This window comes from Ranitomeya imitator, chromosome 1 (assembly GCF_032444005.1).
Source record: "Ranitomeya imitator isolate aRanImi1 chromosome 1, aRanImi1.pri, whole genome shotgun sequence".
Classification (NCBI taxonomy): domain Eukaryota; kingdom Metazoa; phylum Chordata; class Amphibia; order Anura; family Dendrobatidae; genus Ranitomeya; species Ranitomeya imitator.
Window position 1 is genome coordinate 66,752,786 of NC_091282.1, and position 21,555 is coordinate 66,774,340.

General features: G+C 43.6%; 1 protein-coding gene and 1 long non-coding RNA gene across 3 annotated transcripts in view; one reads left to right on the plus strand and one right to left on the minus strand.

Annotated features, from left to right (window-relative positions):
• LOC138657616 (uncharacterized) overlaps positions 1-21,555 on the minus strand; it is a 409,067-nt gene that overhangs the window by 31,360 nt on the left and 356,152 nt on the right. The gene's annotated exons all lie outside the window — the stretch shown is intronic.
• LOC138662092 (zinc finger protein OZF-like) overlaps positions 18,279-21,555 on the plus strand; it is a 47,794-nt gene continuing 44,517 nt past the window's right edge. Inside the window, exons 1-3 of the mRNA XM_069747235.1 lie at positions 18,279-18,398; positions 18,548-18,736; positions 18,826-18,892. Coding sequence (XP_069603336.1) covers positions 18,321-18,398; positions 18,548-18,736; positions 18,826-18,892 — 334 coding nt within the window. The 5' untranslated portion in view covers positions 18,279-18,320. The remainder of the gene's footprint in view (positions 18,399-18,547; positions 18,737-18,825; positions 18,893-21,555) is intronic.

Below are 21,555 nucleotides of genomic sequence, written 5' to 3' on the forward strand. Positions count from 1 at the left end.
TGGAAGGTTTTCCTTTCATGGTGCAGGAGGCGTGGACTCCCCCCCCCCCCCCCCCCCCCCCCCCCCCCCCCACTACGTTTCTCCATCCCAAACATTCTTGCTTTTCCCCAAGCCGGCCTGGATTCAGGGCTTGCACCGAGTACACTTAGAAGACATATCAGCCTTGTCGGTACTTATTCAGCGCAGGATCGCTATCAATCTACAGGTGAAAACTTTCCTACAGGGAGTCGCTCACAAAGTTCCGCCTTACAGGGCCCCCCTGGATGCTTGGGACCTTAATCTGGTTTTAAGTGCCTTGCAGGAAGTTCCTTTCGAACCTCTTCAGGACGTCTCTTTAATTTACCTTTCCTGGAAAGTCGTATTCTTGGTGGCCATAACTTCAATTAGACGGGTATCGGAGCTGGCGGCCCTATCCTGCCGGGCTCCTTTTCTATGGTTTCATCAAGATAAGGTGGTGCTCAGGCCAGCACCTTCCTTTGTACCAAAGGTGGTTTCCTCATTCCACATTAGCGAGGACATTGCCTTGCCTTCTTTTTGCCCAGCGCCAAAGCACCGTGTGGAAAAAGCTCTCCATACGTAAGATCTAGTGAGAGCGCTGAGAGTACATTTCACGGATAGCACCTTTTCGGCACACGGATGCGCTGTTTGTCCTCCCTGAGGGTCGCAGGAAAGGTCTCGCTGCCTCGAGATCAACTATGGCCAGGTGAATAAGATCGGCTATTCAGGAGGCCTACCGCGTCAAGGGCGCGGTCGTTCCAGACAGAATCAAAGCACATTCCACTCGGGCAGTGGGGGCTTCCTGGGCGCTTCGGCACCAGGCTTCAGCAGAACAGGTTTGCAAGGCTGCAACCTGGTCTAGTTTGCATACCTTTTCCAAATATTACAATATCCACACTCAGACTTCTGCAGATGCAAGTCTGGGTAAAAGGATTCTTCAGGCAGCGGTAGTGCACTTATAGCCGGCAGATGCCTGGATGCTATACCGGTGAGTTAATTCCCCACCCAGGGACTGCTTTAGGACATCCCACAGTCCTGTGTCTCCCAATGAGGCGAAGGAGAAATAGGGATTTTTGTGTTACCGTAAAATCCTTTTCTCCAAGACGCTCATTGGGGGACACAGCTCCCTCCCTGTTAGCTAGATGGCTCTTTTTTATTTTTTCTTGACTTTATCAGTCGGTGGGGTTGTTTCTAGACATGTTGTTTTGGTATTAATGCTGATTTATTTTTTGTTCTCCTACTGCTTTTGCACCAAACTGGGTTCGCCTGCGGCCAGTATCAGGGTGTATACGGCGGTGGAGGAGCTAAACTATTTTATGTTTACACCCACAGTCCTGTGTCCCCCCAATGAGCGTCTCGGAGAAAAGGATTTTACGGTGAGTAACACAAAAATCCCTATTTTTGTATCACTTAGTGTCAGCCTCCTATTGGCAGCAGCATACACCCCATGGTCACACTGTCTGTGTCCCCCAATGAATGGCTCGGAGAAATGGATTTTACGGTGAATACACAAAAATCCCTATATCCGGGCCTTTTTTTTTTCCTTTACAATGTGCCCAATCTCTTACAGGCATGTAGTTGCTGATTACCTGCCTGTTGTGTACAGCACTGTCTGCTTGCACCGATCAGTCTCGGACTGCTGCTGCGGTTGATTTGGCGGCTTTCGCAGAGCAGCGGCTTATATTCCGCTCTGCCCTGTTGATAGGGGCGTGACTGCTGACCTAATTCTGTTTGACAGCCGGCACCCAGGAAAGTATGCTATCCTCTTAATGACCGCTGATACACATTATAATGGGAGCCACTAAGGGGATTTATTCCCTCATCGCCGTTTTAAAGCGGAGATCCAGAATAAGTGTATAGCTCCCCCCAGAATCGGAAAATTTCCAAGATTTTAGCTACCGGGCGTAGCTGAGACCCTGGAGAACACTATTTGGGTTGTTTTTTCAAGTGATCGCAGTTATTCAACAAATAACTGCGATCACATAAAAAAATAAAAAGTGTGATTCAGTTTAAAAATAATTTTTCTCCTGTGACATGATACAGTTGTGGCCAAAAGTATTGACACCCCTGCAATTCTTTCAGATAATACTCAGTTTCTTCCTGAAAATGGGGATAAAATTAAGCACACCAGTAGCGCTTCAGAAACTCTGAATCCTGCAGCGGATACAAATACAGTGCCACCCTTCTTTATTAATGCCTATAGCTATAAAAAGATATATAAACAATCCACGCTGGGTTCTCTAGTTTTATGGCCACTAGGTACCTCCAAAAGAACAATAAGTATTTACACCTTTAAGGCCATGTTCACACAGTGCGTTTTTTACCGCGGAACCGCGGCGGTTTTGCCGCTGCGGTTCCGCGGCTGTTTTCCATGCAGGGTACAGTACACTGTACCCTATGGAAAACAGGACACACTGTGCACATGGTCCGGAAATTGTAAAAAAAAAGACGCGCTGAATAGCTCCCGGAAAAAAGAAGGAGCATGTCAATTCTTTTTCCGGAGCCGCAGCGGTTCTGCACCCATAGACCTCCATTGTGAGGTCCAAACCGCAGTAAAACCCGCAGATCAAAAATATATCTGCGGGTTTTACTGCGGTTTGATGTGCAGAACCGCTGCAGCAGGAAGTGCGGGGAGCGGGCGGAAGTGCGTGGGCGGAGTGTGGCTGCCCCCCCCGTGCTCCGATCCCGCCCCCCCGTGCTCCGATGCCCCCCCCCAGTGCTCCGATGCCCCCCCCCAGTGCTCTGATGCCCCCCCCGTGCCCTAATCTCCCCCCCTTATACTCACCCGGCGTCCCGGTGTCCGTCCGGCCGTCTTCTCCCTGGGCGCCGCCATCTTGCAAAATGGCGGGCGCATGCGCAGTGCGCCCGCCGAATCTGCCGGCCGGCAGATATGGCGGGCGCATGCGCAGTGCGCCCGCCGAATCTGCCGGCCGGCAGATATGGCGGGCGCATGCGCAGTGCGCCCGCCGAATCTGCCGGCCGGCAGATTCGTTCCAAAGTGCATTTTGATCACTGAGATATAACCTATCTCAGTGATCAAAATAAAAAAATAGTAAATGACACCCCCCCCCCTTTGTCACCCCCATAGGTAGGGACAATAAAAAAAATAAAGAATTTTTTTTTTTTTTTTTTTTCACTAAGGTTAGAATAGGGGTAGGGGTAGGGTTAGGGGTAGGGTTAGGGGTAGGGTTAGGGGTAGGGTTAGGGGTAGGGTTAGGGTTAGGGGTAGGGTTAGGGGTAGGGTTAGGGGTAGGGTTAGGGTTAGGGGTAGGGTTAGGGGTAGGGTTAGGGTTAGGGGTAGGGTTAGGGTTAGGGGTAGGGTTAGGGTATTTTCAGCCATTTTAACCCTAAAAAAATTCCTAGAAAACACACAGACTCTGGCTAGAAAACTGCATCAAAAAAACGCATCAAAAAACGCATCAAAAAACGCATCAAAAACGGACCAAAAAAGGACCAAAAAAAGGACCTGCGTTTTCTGCCAAGAGCTGCAGTTTTTTAAAAAACAGTCAGGAAAAAAAAAGGATGGAAATCCTGAACGTGTGAACATACCCTTATATGGCTTTAAAAACTATTTAAAACAACATCCTTTTATTTCTAAAACATTCCTTGGTTATAAAAAGATTTCTGCTTGTTTAACCCCTTTACCCCCAAGGGTGGTTTGCACGTTATGGACCGGGCCAATTTTTACAATTCTGACCACTGTCCCTTTATGAGGTTATAACTCTGGAACGCTTCAACGGATCCCAGTGAATCTGACATTGTTTTCTCGAGACATATTGTACTTCATGTTAGTGGTAAAATTTATCTGATATTACCTGCGTTTATTTGTGAAAAAAATGGAAAATTTTGAAAATTTAGCAATTTTCCAACTTTGAATTTTTATGCAATTAAATCACAGAGCTATGTCACACAAAATACTTAATAAGTAACATTTCTCACATGTCTACTTTATATCAGCACAATTTTGGAACCAAAAATTTTTTTTGCTAGGGAGTTATAAGGGTTAAAAGCTGACCAGCAATTTCTCATTTTTACAACACCATTTTTTTTAGGGACCACATCTCATTTGAAGTCATTTTGAGCGGTCTATATGATAGAAAATACCCAAGTGTGACACCATTCTAAAAACTGCACCCCTCAAGGTGCTCAAAACCACATTCAAGAAGTTTATTAACCCTTCAGGTGTTTCACAGGAATTTTTGGAATGTTTAAATAAAAATGAACATTTAACTTTTATTCACAAAAAATTTACTTTGGCTCCAATTTGTTTTATTTTACCAAGGGTAACAGGAGAAAATGGACCCCAAACGTTGTTGGACAATTTGTCCTGAGTACGCCGATACCCGACATGTGGGGGTAAACCACTGTTTGGGCGCATGATAGAGCTCGGAAGCGAAGGAGCGCCATTTGACTTTTCAATGCAAAATTGACTGGAATTGAGATGGGATGCCATTTTGCGTTTGGAGAGCCACTGATGTGCCTAAACATTGAAACCCCCCACAAGTGACACCATTTTGGAAAGTAGACCCCCTAAGGAACTTATCTAGATGTGTGGTGAGCACTTTGACCCACCAAGGGCTTCACAGAAGTTTATAATGCAGAGCCGTAAAAATAAAACAATTTTTTTTCTCACAAAAATTATTTTTTTAGCCCCCAGTTTTGTATTTTCCCGAGGGTAACAGGAGAAATAGGACCCCAAAAGTTGTTGTCCAATTTGTCCTGAGTGCGCTGCTACCCCATATGTGGGGGGGGGAACCACCGTTTGGGCACATGGGAGGGCTCGGAAGGGAAGGAGCGCCATTTGGAATGCAGACTTAGATGGAATGGTCTGCAGGCGTCACATTGCATTTGCAGAGCCCCTAATGTACCTAAACAGTAGAAACCCCCCACAAGTGACACCATTTTGGAAAGTAGACCCCCTAAGGAACTCATCTAGATATGTGAGAGCTTTGAACCCCCAAGTATTTCACTACAGTTTATAATGCAGAGCCGCGCAAATAAAAAATATTTTTTTTTCCACAAAAATTATTTTTTAGCCCCCAGTTTTGTATTTTTCCAAGGGTAACAGGAGAAATTGGACCCAAAATATTGTTGTCCAATTTGCCCTGAGTACGCTGATACCCCATAGGTTGGGGTAAACCCCTGTTTGGGCACACGGGAGAGCTCGGAAGGGAAGGAGCACTGTTTTACTTTTTCAACGCAGAATTGGCTGGAATTGAGATCGGACGCCATGTCGCGTTTGGAGAGCCCCTGATGTGCTTAAACAGTGGAAACCCCCCAATTATAACTGAAATCCTAATCCAAACACACGCCTAACCTTAATCCCAGTGGTAACCCTAACCACACCTCTAACCCAGACACACCCCTAACCCTAATCCCAACCCTATTCCCAACCGTAAATGTAATCCAAACCCTAGCCCTGACCCTAGCCCTAACCCTAGCTCTAATGGGAGAATGGAAATAAATAAATTTTTTAAATTTAATTTTTCCCTAACTAAGGGGGTGATGAAGGGGGGTTTGATTTACTTTTATAGCGGGTTTTTTAGTGGATTTTTATGATTGGCAGCCGTCACACACTAAAAGACGCTTTTTATTGCAAAAAATATTTTTTGAGTTACCACATTTTGAGAGCTATAATTTTTCCATATTTTGGTCCACAGAGTCATGTGAGGTCTTGTTTTTTGCGGTATGAGTTGACGTTTTTATTGGTAACATTTTCGGGCACGTGACATTTTTTAATCGCTTTTTATTCCGATTTTTGTGAGGCAGAATGACCAAAAACCAGCTATTCATGAATTTCTTTTGGGGGAGGTGTTTATATCGTTCCGCGTTTGGTAAAATTGATAAAGCAGTTTTATTCTTCGGGTCAGTACGTTTACAGCGATACCTCATTTATATCATTTTTTTATGTTTTGGCGCTTTATACGATAAAAACTATTTTACAGAAAAAATAATTATTTTTGCATCGCTTTATTCTGAGGACTATAACTTTTTTATTTTTTTGCTGATGATGCTGTATGGCGGCTCGTTTTTTGCGGGACAAGATGACGCTTTCAACGGTACCATGGTTATTTATATCTGTCTTTTTGATCGCGTGTTATTCCACTTTTTGTTCGGCGGTATGATAATAAAGCGTTGTTTTTTGCCTCGTTTTTTTTTTCTTACGGTGTTTACTGAAGGGGTTAACTAGTGATATAGTTTTATAGGTGGTGTCGTTACGGACGCGGCGATACTAAATGTGTACTTTTATTGTTTTTTTTTTATTTAGATAAAGAAATGAATTTATGGGAATAATATATTTTTTTTTTTCATTATTTAAGAATTTTTTTTTTTTTAATTTTTTTTACATGTGTGGAAATTTTTTTTTTTTTAACTTTTTTACTTTGTCCCAGGTGGGGATATCACAGATCGGTGATCTGACAGTTTGCACAGCACTCAGTCAGATCACCGATCTGACTTGCAGCACTGCAGGCTTCACAGTGCCTGCTCTGAGCAGGCTCTGTGAAGCCACCTCCCTCCCTGCAGGACCCGGATGCCGCGGCCATCTTGGATCCGGATCTGGAGCAGGGAGGGAGGTGAGGAGACCCTCGCAGCAACGCGATCACATCGCATTGCTGCGGGGGTCTCAGGAAAGCCCGGAGGGGGCCCCCTCCCTGCGCGATGCTTCCCTATACCGCCGGCACATCGCGATCATGTTTGATCACGGTGTGCCGGGGGTTAATGTGTAGGGGGCGGTCCGTGACCACTCCTGGCACATAGTGCCGGATGTCAGCTGCGATAGGCAGCTGACACGCGGCCGCGATCGGCCGCGCTCCCCCCGTGAGCGCGGCCGATCGCGCTGGACGTACTATTCCGTCCTTGGGAAATAGGGCCCACCCCACATGGACGGAATAGTACGTCCAATGGCAGAAAGGGGTTAAAATGGCTCCACCATGGAGCACAACATTGCCCAAGTAACAGAAAAGTTCTGAGCAATGTTAACAGTCAGTTGAATAATAAATTAGATTTTACCTGGTGCAGTGTAAACGGTAATGTCCACAGTTCTCTTTAGTCGGTCTTTGTGAAAATCCAAAAGTGAAAAAATGCGGCTTCGGTGGAGTTTGTTCTTCCGCTTTCCCGTGAGCAGGCTCCAGACAGTACCCCGGCCGGCGGCAAACAGCCCTGCGCTCGCCCACTTCTAGCAGTGACTAAGCACTGTTGTGCAGCTCTCGGTTCTCTGCCTCTGCAGGACCTTGCGTGACGTCACGGTCACGTGATTACTCACTACGTGAGTACTTACTACGGATAGCGCGTGGACCAATTTCCTACGCGTTTCGGAATAGGACGTATTCCTTCATCAGGGATGGTCCGTCCTGGGTGTCCTCCACCTATATAGCCCGCATTAATCATCTGTCCACATCATATATTAAAGGCGAATAGCTCAATCTCACTGTTCAAGCCCCTCGGTGCTAGTGTCCAATTGAAATATCATTTTTGTTTCCTCCCTGGACATCTGCTGGATGTAATTTTCTCTCTGCCAGCTTTTATTAACGACTTTGAGGCCTGTAATTAAAGTACCCACAGTTGTGCCGTTATGGTGAATGCAAAAGTGTTTTGACAGCGGATGGCCTTGAAATTTTTTATTAATATTTCTCAAATGCTCATTGATCCTTACTTGCAAAGGTCGTTTAGTTCGACCTATATATACCGTATATACTCGAGTATAAGCCGACCCGAGTATAAGCCGACCCCCTAATTTTGCCACAAAAAACTGGGAAAACTTATTGACTCGAGTATAAGCCTAGGGTGGAAATGCAGCATTTACCGGTGAATTTCAAAAATAAAAATAGATCATTATTTCCCCATAGCTGTGCCATATAGTGCTCTACACCGTTCACTATTTCCCTATAGCTGTGCCCCATATAGTGCTCTGCACCGTTCATTGTGCCCCATAGCTGTGCCATATACGGTGCTCTGCACCGTTCATTGTGCCCCATTGCTGTGCCATATACAGTGCTCTGCACCGTTCATTGTGCCCCATATCTGTGCCCATATACGGTGCTCTGCTCCGTTCATTGTGCCCCATTGCTGTGCCATATACGGTGCTCTGCACCGTCCATTGTGCCCCATATCTGTGCCCATATACGGTGCTCTGCACCGTTCATTGTGCCCCATATCTGTGCCCATATACGGTGCTCTGCACCGTTCATTGTGCCCCATTGCTGTGCCATATACGGTGCTTTGCACCGTTCATTGTGCCCCATTGCTGTGCCATATACGGTGCTCTGCACCGTTCATTGTGCCCCATAGAAATCTCTGCCGCCGCTGCTGCAATAAAAAAAAAAACCACATACTCACCTCCCTTGATTGCAGCTCCCGGCGTCTAGTTCCGTTGCCTCCATCTTCCCGGCGTCTCTGCTCTGACTGATCAGGCAGAGGGCGCCGCGCACACTGTATGCGTCATCGCGCCCTCTGCCTGAACAGTCAGAGCGCAGACGCCGGGAAGATGGAGGCGCCGGCCGGGAAGATGGAGCGGCGCCCGGCGGCTGGAACGAGGACAGGTGAATATGCTATACTTAACTAGTCCTGGCGATCCTCGCGCTGTCCCTCTGCCTGGTCTTCGGTGCCGCAGCTCTTCCTGTCAGCGGTCACCAGCACCGCTGATTAGAGGAATGAATAGGCGGCTCCGCCCCTATGGGAGGTGGAGCCGCTTATTCATATCTCTAATGAGCGGTCCCACGTGACCGCTGAAGAGGGGAAGAAGCTGCAGCACAGAAGCCCGTGGGACGGCAGGGACAGCGCGAGGATCGCTGGGACTAGGTAAGTATACCTCAGCGCCCTCACCCCCTCACCCGCCGACCCTGCCACCCACATTGACTCGAGTATAAGCCGAGAGGGGCACTTTCAGCCCAAAAATTTGGGCTGAAAATCTCGGCTTATACTCGAGTATATACGGTAACTTGTTATAGGGGCATTTGATAGAATGAATAACCCCTGTCGTATTGCACGATATAAAGTCTTTTATTTGCCATTCCGTTGGTGAGCGAAAGTTGTTTTTTTGTTTTTAGTAATTTGCACGATTTACACTTCATACAGGGATAGAACCCATGACCTCTGGACATATAGGGATATTTATTTGCACCATGGACGTGTGGAACCATAGGGGCTATTGTATTCCCCAAATGATTGGCCTTTCTGTAAATAAACAGAGGGTGCTCAGGAAGTTTATCCCCCATAATTTTGTCTTCTTTAAGAATGTCCCAATGTCTTTTTACTATCTTCCTAAGAAGATAAATATTAGAGTTATATTGTGTAATAATAGGGATTATTTCTAAAGGTGACAGTTTCTCACTTTTTTCTTTTATTTGAAATAATTCTGATCTGGGTATCTCTTCCACGCATTTTTCGCCAAAGATAGGGAGCACGGAGAATAGCCTTTTTTGATAAATTTATTAGTGAGAAATTCTGCTTCTTGATTAAAGTCATGGGCTTGAGAGCAGTTTCTAAGTGCCCTAATTAGCTGGCTCTTGGGTACATTCAATAGCCAGCTGGGAAGGTGACAGCTGTCTAGCGAAATATAATTGTTAGTGTCCGTGGGTTTGTGGAAAGTTTTGGTATGAATTTTCCCATTACTAATTAAAAATATTGAGATCTAGAAAATTAATGGATTCGGTACTGGTGGTTCCAGAAAATTTTTTAAAAATATGAATTTTTATTTAAATTAGTAATAAAATCTAATAATAAATTTGGACCACCAGACGAGATAAAAACAATGTCGTCGATAAATCTTTGCCAGAGTACCAGGTTCGCACCAAGATGCCCCCCATCGTAGATGGTATGGTGTTCCCATCTACCCACGTACAGATTGGCATAACTTGGCGCAAACCTGGTACCCATAGCAGTACCCCACTGCTGGGAGTAGTAGTTCGCTTCATATTTAAAATAATTATGGGTCAATATAAAATGCATACATTCTAAAATAAGAGACCTGTTTGTTTTTTTTGAAGAATTCCCTGTTGTTCCATAAAAAATGTTGCCGCCTCACACCCTTTTTCGTGTTGAATGACGGTATGCAAAGAGGTAATGTCTAATGTACCCATGATATAATGCTCTTTCCATTCTATATCATCCAGAATTCTTAAAATGTGTGTACTATCTTTCAGGTAAGATGAAAGTGTCGGAACCAGTTTTTGTAGATGGCAGTCTACATATTTTGACATATTTGCTGTCAAACAGCCTATACCTGATATAATAGGTCTCCCGGGGGGGTTGATTTGGTTATTTATGAATTTTGGGAAGATAATAGAAGTAGATGCTCTGTATTGATAAAGGTAAACTCTTGTTTATTAAGGATACCTTGTTCCAGACCTCTTTTGGTCAAATCCCTCAATTCTGGGCAGCACGGTGGCGCAGTGGTTAGCACTACAGCCTTGCAGCGCTGGGGTCCTGGGTTCTAATCCCACCCAGGACAACATCTGCAAAGAGTTTGTATATTCTCTCCGTGTTTGCGTGGGTTTCCTCCGGGCACTCCGGTTTCCTCCCACATTCCAAAGACATACTGATAGGAATTCTAGATTGTGAGCCTAATCGGGGACAGTGATGATAATGTGTGCAAAAAACTGTAAAGCGCTGCGGAATATGTTAGCGCTATATAAAAATAAAGATTAAAAAAAAAATAAAGATTAATTCTTGGATATATCTATTTGTTGGGTCTCTTGGTAAGAGGCTATAGGTCTGTTGATCACCAAGTAAGCGTAGGGATTCTCTAGCATAGTCTTCCGAATTTAGAACGACTATGCTTCCCCCTTTATCGGCTGGTCTGATTGTTATTGCCTTATTGGCTTGAATTTGTTTTAAAGCCTTATGTTCATTATTTGTCAGGTTATTCCTAAAATTTGAGCACCTCTTATTGGAAATTTTTCTGATGTCTCGTATAACGTTCTTTTGAAATGCTTCAAAAGATTCAGAGTACTCGAACCGGATTAAAGTTAGATTTGACACTTAATGAAGCGTGTATTAAGGGGTCCGCCTGAAAAGGAGGACTGCACCAGGTAAAATCTAATTTATTATTCAACTGACTGTTAACATCGCTCAGAACTTTTCTGTTACTTGGGCAATGTTGTGCTCCATGGTGGAGCTATTTTAAACAAGCAGAAATCTTTTTATAACCAAGGAATGTTTTAGAAATAAAAGGATGTTGTTTTAAATAGTTTTTAAAGCCATATAAAAGGTGTAAATACTTATTGTTCTTTTGGAGGTACCTAGTGGCCATAAAACTAGAGAACCCGGCGTGGATTGTTTATATATCTTTTTATAGCTATAGGCATTAATACAGAAGGGTGGCACTGTATTTGCATCCGCTTCAGGATTCAGAGTTTCTGAAGCGCTACTGGTGTGGTTCATTTTATCCCCTTTTTAAGTTTTTTTACCACCCTCACCAGTGAGCGGCATCAGATAAGCCTCCATGATGAGAGACCTTTTTTTCTGATAGAAATAAAAGGATACATACGATACAGAAGTTTTTTCATCAGTCCCATACGGAAACCCCCAACAAACATTATAGGGAGGATGCTACTAAAGCAATTGAATCACTGAAAGAGTTGGAACACCATCTAATTAAAGAAATGAGGGACCTTTGGGAAATTGCTACATTGGAAAAATATTTGTCATTTAACTGTATCCCAAAAGGTCTAACAGTGTATAAACCGATATCGGGGGACATTGGAGATCCAACAACAGCAAAAGAATGGGACATTATGTTTCATGAATTTTCGGTTAGAACAGTCTCCTTCATAATTGAGAAACGAGGGCAACATCTAACTACACTTAAAAATAATATCTCCAAATTATTTGATGATATTAGACCATTCGAACAGCATCCTGATATCTTAAAATTATCAAAGAGTATCAGGATAAGGATTCTATCAAAAGAAAGAGAAATTCTGGAGAAAAAACGCATCAAGTTTAATAGAGACCTAATTCCGAATGGGCCTAACCTAGTTCCATCCAGATCACCCATACAGGATTACACTAGCTACAATTGCAGCTCTGAGACGGAACATGGGAATCAACAACAACAAAATAACAATAATATTAATCAATTTGTAACGCTGGATGAAATGGTGAACAGCTCTACATCTGAAAACAGATTTTCAGTACATCCCACTGAGGAGTCGGAAAATCTGGAACAGGTTATCCCTAATACTAGTACTATGTCAGCAGACTCTTGTCTATCAATTCATGATATATCCATATATACACCTATATCATCACAAGCATTTCAAAATAGATTTCAAATTTTGGATAATGGGGAAGAGTTTCCATCCACTAGTGGGCAGGAGACCCTACACCAAAATAATGAGACCAATTCCCCCATGAGAACTCTCCACAGGTGTTCTATGGGATTCAGTTCTCGACTCATTGCTGGCCACCTTAGAAGTCTCCAGTGCTTTCTCTCAAACCATTTTCTAGTGCTTTTTGAAGTGTGTTTTGGGTCATTGTCCTGCTGAAAGACCCATGACCTTTGAGGGAGGCCCAGCTTTCTCACACTAGGCCCTACATTATGCTGCAAAATTTGTTGGTAGTCTTCAGACTTCATAATGCCATGCACACGGTCAAGCAGTCCAGTGCCAGAGGCAGCAAAGCAACCCCGAAACATCAGGGACCTCCACCATGTTTGACTGTAGGGACCGTGTTCTTTTCTTTGAATGCCTCTTTTTTTTTTTCTCCTGTAAACTCTATGTTGATGCCTTTGCCCAAAAGGCTCTACTTTTGTCTCATCTGACCAGAGAACATTCTTCCAAAATGTTTTAGGCTCTTTCAGGTAAGTTTTGGCAAACTCCAGCCTGGCTTTTTTATGTATCGGGGTAAGAAGTGGGGTCTTCCTGGGTCTCCCACCATACAGTCCCTTTTCATTCAGACGCCGACGGATAGTACGGGTCGACACTGTTGTACCCTCGGACTGCAGGGCAGCTTGAACTTGTTTGGATGTTAGTCGAGGTTCTTTATCCAACATCCGCACAATCTTGCGTTGAAATCTCTTGTCAATTTTTCTTTTCCGTCCACATCTAGGGAGGTTATCCACAGTGCCATGGGCACTTCTTGATGACACTGCACACGGTAGACACAGGAACATTCAGGTCTTTGGAAATGGACTTGTAGCCCTGAGATTGCTCATGATTCCTCACAATTTGGTTTCTCAAGTCCTCAGACAGTTCTTTGGACTTCTTTCTTTTCTCCATGCTCGATGTGGTACACACAAGGACACAGGACAGAGGTTGAGTCAACTTTAATCCATGTCGACTGGCTGCAAGTGTGATTTAGTTATTGCTAACACCTGTTAGGTGCCACAGGTAAGTTACAGGTGCTGTTAATTACAAAAATTAGAGAAGCATCACATGATTTTTCGAACAGTGCCAATACTTTTGTCCACCCCCTTTTTTATGTTTGGTGTGGAATTATATCCAATTTGGCTTTAGGACAATTCTTTTTGTGTTTTTTCATTTGAGACAGATTAAATGAAGATAATGATACCAAAGAATTTGTGATTGCAATCATTTTCAGGAAGAAACTGATTATTATCTGACAGAATTGCAGGGGTGTCAATACTTTCGGCCACAACTGTATAACATGTCAGATGAGAGAGAAATGGCATCCCCAAGCTCCCCACGATATCTCATTACTGGCAACACCATCCCCTGGCCCGCCTGCTCCTTCTGAAACAAAACGGCGGGTGCATGCGCAGTGCTCCTGCCAGGATCTGCCTGCCTGCACACGGCAACCACAGGGATTTTTCCTTTTGGTTGCTGACTTTTGTCACTGTGATGGGGTCTATTACCAGTGATCAAAGCCCAATAATTAGTAATTAGAGCAGCACTTGGGCTATGCACCCCCTTGATCATCTTTTCCCTCCCCCGTGTCATCCCTTTAATCAGATTAAAAAAATATATTTTAGAATTTGTATTTATTCCTTTGCCGTTGGGGTTAAAATTTAGGGTTTATTCAAAATCTGCGAAAAGTAACGATATGACAACATTTTCAATATGATAACCTAATGTTATCAATTTTGTGTAGTGCCTGTGGGTTCAAAATGCTCATTGCACCCCTGGATAAAATCCTTGAGGGATGTAGTTTCCAAAATGGGGTCACTTATGGGGAGATTTCTGCTGTTTAGGCACCATAGGGCCCTGCAAATGTGACATGGTGCCTGTTGTCTCTTTCAGACAAATTTGTGTTCCAAAATTCAAATATTGCTCCTTCCATTCCGAGCCCCGCCGATTCTCCAAACACAACTTTTTGACTACATGTGGGGTATCGCTGTTCTCATAAGAAGGTGGGTAACAAACTGTGGGGTCCTCTTTTTGGTATAACCTCTTGCAAAAGTGAAAAAGTTGGGGCTAAAGCAAGATTTTAGATGTAAAATTTAAATTTATTTTTTTTCATTCTCTTTCATTCATTTCTGTTTAACACCTGAAGGGTTAAAAAATGTCCCGACAACCGTTTTTAAATATTTGAGGGGTGTGTGTTTTTAAAACGAAATCACTTTTGTGGATTTTCTGATAAATAGGCCCCTCAAAGTCCATTTAAATCTGAATAGGTCCCTAAAGTAACCGGTTTTGTATATTTGTTGAAAAAAATTTAAATTGCTGCTAAACTTCTAACACTTCTAACATCCTAACAAAATAAAATGACGTTTGAAATATAATGCTGATGTAAAGTAGATATAGGGGAAATATTATTTATTTTGTACAGAATCAATGACTGGTTTAGGGGTATCATTATTGAACATTGTGGGGGTTTTTTCTAAACAAAATTGCAATATTTTCACAAATAAACACAAGTCATATCAAACAAATTTTACCACTATCATGAAGTTCAATGTCACAAAGAAACAGTCTCATTGTCACTGGGATCCATGGAAGTGTTCCAGAGTTAGTGCCACATAAAGTGACACTGGTCAGAATTGTAAAATTTGGCCCGGCCTTGAAGGTCAATGTTAGCTCTGTCACCAAGGGGTTAATCAGCATGACATCAGTTGTAAAGCGCCATAGACAAAGTGGCCTGGAAGAGGTAGAGCTGTTGTATTGAGATGGAGCAGCTGAATCGCCGCCAGGAGCGGTCTGTGACCACTCTGAGCCCGCTTTGGGTTCCACAGACTGGTGACTAGCAACTACCCTATTTTCAGCTTTTAGGCAAATAATGAGAAAAAAGCCTGGATAGGCTCTTAAAGGGAACCTGTCACCTGAATTTGGCGGGACTGGTTTTGGGTCATATGGGCGGAGTTTTCGGGTGTTTGATTCACCCTTTCCTTACACGCTGGCTGCATGCTGGCTGCAATATTGGATTGAAGTTCATTCTCTGTCCTCCATAGTACACGCCTGCACAAGGCAAGATTGCTTTGCGCAGGCGTGTACTATGGAGGACAGAGAATGAACTTCAATCCAATATTGCAGCCAGCATGCAGCCAGCGGGTAAGGAAAGGGTGAATCAAACACCCGAAAACTCCGCCCATATGACCCAAAACCAGTCCCGCCAAATTCAGGTGACAGAGTCCCTTTAAAATGCTTTAAAAAACAGAGTTATTTTTAGCAATTCACAAAATGCAAAGTAAAAGAGAAATTTAAAACATATAATTTTTTGGTGTGATCGCCCTTTCCCTGTTACGCTCTGTGCCTACCATGAGCTTTTAGTGCATTTTCGGTGCTGTGTATTTTTTTTTGCTGCGTCAGAAATGCAGCGTCTTAGGCTATGTGCACACGTTACTATTAACAAAAAACAAATGCCCCAAAAAGGTCTAGTAGGACAAACTCAAATACGTTTCAGCATATCAAAAGGCGGTACATAATGACATTATGTGCACACGTTGCAGAATTGCTGCATAAATTTCCGCGGCAATTCTGCAACTCCCTGTCGCGGGTATAACGCATGCAGAATTCGCATGCGTATTCCCCCTAAACACTAGCGTTTTGCAAGCGTAATTAACTTGCAGAATGCTAGCGTTTTCCAAGCGATCTGTAGCGTCGCTTGGAAAACTGATTGACAGGTTGGTCACACTTGTCAAACATAGTGTTTGTCAAATGTGACCAACTTTTTACTATTGATGCTGCCTATGCAGCATCAATAGTAAAAGAAAAAATGTTAAAAATAGTAAAAAAAAATATAGATATTCTCACCTTCCGACGGCCCCTGATCTCCTCAGCGGCGCTCCTGGCGGCTTCCGTTCCCAGGGATGCATTGCGCGAAGGACCTTTGTGACATCACGGCCACGTGACCGCGACGTCATCCCAGGTCCTTCGCTGAGAGGCGGCAGGACTCCGGGGGCCATCGGAAGGTAAGTGTATCAATATTTTTTATTTTAATTCTTTTTTTTTTAACAGAAATATGGTTCCCAAGGGCCTGGAAGAGACTCTCCTCTCCTCCAGACCCGGGTACCACCGCTCATGATCCGCTCACTTCCCACATTGGTGGGCATAGCCCCATGCGGAAAGTAAGCGGATCAATGCATTCCTATGTCTGTGGAATCCCCGCGATTCCGCACAAATAATGAGCATGCTGCTTATTTTTCTGTGATGCGATTCCGCCGCGGAAAATGTGCAGCATTAGCACAGCATTGTGGAATCCCATTGAATTCAACGGGCTGTGTTGTGCATGCATTTTCGCCACAATTTTGCAGCAAAAAAACGCATACAATCTGCAATGTGTGCACATAGCCTTATCTAGATTGTATTTATAGAAATCTGCCCACTATGCCTTTTTTTTTTTTTTTAATCCACTATATGTGAATTTCTCCTGTGGATATGTTCTAAGGTTTATGGGAATTTTCCGATAGATTTGCATTATATGTGGAAAAAACGCATATTTTGTGTCAGAAACGCATAAAAAATGCATGTAATCTGCACATGGCTGTATCAGGAAGTAACAAAGCAGCTTTATTTAAAACATAACAAAAGGCAAAAATCGCAGCATTCAAAATGCGGTTAAAAACCACAAGTTACCTAGCTTAAGTAATTAGTGCAGAAATGCTGCAATAAAATGCATCAAAAGCTCATCTGGCAACATAGCCTATAACAGTATTAGTTCTGCTTTGTACACTGGCACTCAGTTTTTGAAGGAACTCAACAGGGACGTTGTTCCAAACACTTTGGACAGCTAACCACAGATCTTCTGTGTCTTTGCGTAGTCCCAGACAGACTCGATAATGTTTCGATCTTTAGTGGTCATATCATCAATTTCTGGACTCCTAGTTTTTTACACTGAAAATAGTTCTTAACGACATTGGCTGTATTTTGGGGTGGTTGTTCTGCTGCAGAATACATTTGGAGATGATCTGACTTCTCCCTGATGGCATTGCATGATGGACAGTGGGGACAACACTTTGTATCATAGGATTTGCTCTCCCATGAAGCAATATTTCAGTTCCTCCTTGAGGTTTATTTTGCAGTTCCTCTTTGAAGTTGGCTCCAATGAGGAGCTGAATATTGCTTGGTCTCGCTTCCTGCCTGACATGCATTCACTGGTCGGGTGCTAGAAGCGAGGTGGTCACTGGCTCCAGGATGCTTCATGTGTCAAGGCAGAGGGCAGACTGAACTCTATGGCCCTGATTCATCATTGCTCTTGCTCCAATTTTCTGGAGTTTCTGGAGTTTTCAATTTTCCTCTCTTTTTAGTGTCTGTAGCATTTGCTCCTCAACCTTTTAATTTTTTCACCGCTTTTAAGTTCTTTCTTTTTTTGAAGCCTTGTTTTCTGACAACTAGCAACTTTTACTAAATGTTGCATTTAAATTTGGTGACTTTTTTTTATGGATTTGGATCTTTTGGTGCTAAAAAAAAATCACCAAAAAAAGTTTAAAGTGAACCTGTCATCAGGATCTTGGTCAGTAAAATACAGTATTAGGTTGACACCGTTATACTGGATAAAATGATACCTTGGTTGATGGAATCCGTCTTGTGGTTGTTGTTTAATCTTTATTTTCAGTTTTGCGTTAATAATATGCCCATGCTTCGGGGCGGCCTGTGGGGGGGTTCTTCATGTGGTGCTCTACTTAGGTATTCGCCAATATGCCTTCTGACAGGTCACTGATCCCTCACTGACCTGCCCCCTATCTTACATACTGCGCTTGCGCAGTTAATATTGTGGTCTTTAAAAAAAAAAAGGATCTCCAGCAAAATGGCGGTGGCATATGAGCAGTAGCATCTATCACTTGCCGCAGTAGACACATCTTGCAGATTCCTACTTGCTAGCCTTTTCCTAAATTAGCATTTTAGCTTTTTATAGTTGTATCTCTATTTTCTGTGCTCACCTCTAGGTCATTGCTTTCCTGAACCAGAGGCCAGAAGTTCTTCAGGATGGAGAAGGAAAAGGGTCACAAGAGTAAGGAGATATTCAACCTCACCCTGGAGATCATCTACCTGCTGACTGGAGAGGTGAGTGATCCCAGAAATGTCACATCATTCTTAGCCATGCTTAAACCCATGGTAATTCTGGGAGTGTTTTCTCATGGACACCACTCTCGTGTGTTTCTGGATGTGATCCTGTTTTGATTATATTAAATCCTGCCCTTTTTATCATATAGGATTTTGTGGTTGTGAAGAAATCTGGTGAAATTGTTGCGTGCAGGATTTCTCCAAATGAATTGGAGGCATCAGGTGAGGAACAAGATCCCATCACATTGTCTCCTTCAAATACCCAGTCTTCTGAAAAGAATCATGAAGGGAAGATCCTTAATCTGACCAATAAAGTCATTCACCTCCTTACTGGAGAGGTAAGCATTGCTGGGACCTTTATACCTCGACTCTGAGGAAATACTTCATTATTGAAGGTGTGTGGCTACAGCTCATTGTATTTTTACAGATTTGGAAATTTATAGAAAACGAAGATTCGCAAACAAAGAGCGAGAGGTGTATGGAGGAACTGCAAGGTACGTGCATATCTTTGACTGAGGAACATATTTTGTCCCTTTATCCTCTCCTTTTGTGATCCTCCTGGACCATTCAAAAATGTTTTTTTTTTTTTCAACCCCTTCATGACCTTGGGATTTTCCGTTTTTCCGTGTTCGTTTTTTACTCTCCTTCGTCCCAGAGCCATAACTTTTTTATTTTTCTGTCAATATGGCCATGTGAGAACTTATTTTTTTGCAAAACAAGTTGTACTTTTGAACGACATCATTGGTTTTAGCATGTCGTGTACTAAAAAATGTGAAAAAAATTCCAAGTGCGGTGAAATTGCAAAAAAAAGTGCAATCCCACACTTGTTTTTTAATTGGCTTTTTTACTAGGTTCACTAAATGCTAAAACTGACCACTGGCCATTATGATTCTCCAGGTCATTACGAGTTCATAGACACCAAATATGACTAGGTTCTCTTTTATCTGAGTGGTGAACAAAAATTCCAAACTTTGCTAAAAAAAAACAAATTGCGCCATTTTCCGATACCCGTAGTGTCTCCATTTTTCCTGATCTGGGGTCAGGTGAGGGCTTATTATTTGCGTGCTTAGCTGGCGTTTTTAGTGATAGCATTTCGGTGCAGATACGTTCTTTTGATAGTCCATTATTGCATTTTAATGCAATGTAGCGGCGACCGAAAAAGCGCAATTCTGGCATTTCAAATTTTTTTCTCGCTACGCCGTTTAGCGATCAGGTTAATCCTTTTTTTCATTGATAGATTGGGCGATTCTGAACGCGGCGATACCAAATATGTGTAGATTTGATATTTTTTTTTTTTTATTGATTTATTTTGAATGGGGCGAAATGGGGGTGATTTAAACTTGTATATTTTATTTTTTTCACATTTTTTTTTTACTTTTTTTTTTTTTACTTTTGCAATGCTTCAATAGCCTCCATGGGAGGCTAGAAGCTGGCACTAATCGATCGCCTCTGCTACATAGCATCGATCATCAGATCGCAGCTATGTAGCTGAAATGCAGGTGTGCTATGAGCGCCGACCACAGGGGGGCGCTCACAGCAGGCCGGCATCAGTAACCATAGAGGTCTCAAGACCTCTATGGTTACCATTCTGACGCAGCGCTGACCCCCGATCATGTGACGGGGGTCGGCGATGCGCTCATTTCCGGCCGGAAGCGCCGGTTGAATGCCGCTGTCAGCGTTTGACAGCAGCATTTAACTAGTTAATAGCGGCGGGTGAATTGCGATTTCACCCGCCGCTATTGCGGGCACATGTCAGCTGTTCAAAACAGCTGACATGTCCCGGCTTTGATGCGGGCTCACCGCCGGAGACCCGCATCAAAGCGCAGTATCTGACCTCGGACGTACTATCCCGTCCGAGGTCAGAAAGAGGTTAAATTGAGAATTTTTTTCTCGCTACGCCGTTTAGCGATCAGGTTAATCCTTTTTTTCATTGATAGATCGGGCGATTCTGAATGCGGCGATACCAAATATGTGTAGATTTGATTTTTTTTTTTTATTGATTTATTTTGATTGGGGCGAAAGGGGGGTGATTTAAACTTTAATATTTTTTTTCACATTTTTTTTTACTTTTTTTTTTTTTACTTTTGCCATGCTTCCATAGACTCCATGGGAGGCTAGTAGCAGGCACAGCACGATCGGCTCTGCTACATAGCAGCGATCTGCTGTTCGCTGCTTTGTAGCAGAAAATCAGGTGTGCTGTGAGCGCCTACCGCATGGTGGCACTCACAGCTACCGGCGATCAGTAACCATAGAGGTCTCAAGGACCTCTATGGTTACAGTTCAGAAGCATCGCCGACCTCCGATCATGTGACGGGGGTCGGCGATGCCGTCATTTCCGGCCGGAAGCGGTAGTTAAATGCCGCTGTCTGCGTTTGACAGCGGCATTTAACTAGTTAATAGGTGCGGGCAGATTGCGATTCTGCCCGCGCTGTTACGGGCACATGTCAGCTGTTCAAAACAACGGGCACATGTCAGCTGTTCAAAACAGCTGACATGTCCCGGCTTTGATGCGGGCTCACCGCCGGAGCCCGCATCAAAGCGGGGCTTCTGACCTCGGACGTACTATCCCGTCCGAGGTCAGAACGGGGTTATCATAAAGTGTATGAGAACATGATGCGAGGAACCCAATTATTTATTTTTTTTTTTTGTTTGTTTTTTTTTGGAATGGGCCACACAGGGATAGTTAGGTTAATGCGCTGAGGCGGTAGGCCAATCTGAACAAATGAGTTTTTAGGGCACAATTAAAACTGTGGGGATTGGGGATTAATCGTATTAACCTAGGTAGTGAATTCCAAAGAATCGATGCAGCACGTGTAAAGTCTTGGAGACGGGAGTGGGAGGTTCTGATTATTGAGGATGCTAACCTGAGGTCATTAGCGGAACGGAGGGCACGGGTAGGGTGGTAGACTGAGACCAGAGAGGAGATGTAGGGTGGTGCTGAGCCATGGAGTGCTTTGTGGATGAGGGTAGTAGTTTTGTACTGGATTCTAGAGTGGATGGGTAACCAGTGTAATGACTGGCACAAGGTAGAGGCATCGGTGTAACGGTTGGTGAGGAATATGATCCTGGCTGCAGCATTTCATGACAGATTGGAGCGGGGAGAGTTTGGTAAGAGGGAGGCCGATTAGTAGAGAGTTGCAATAGTCCAGACGAGAAT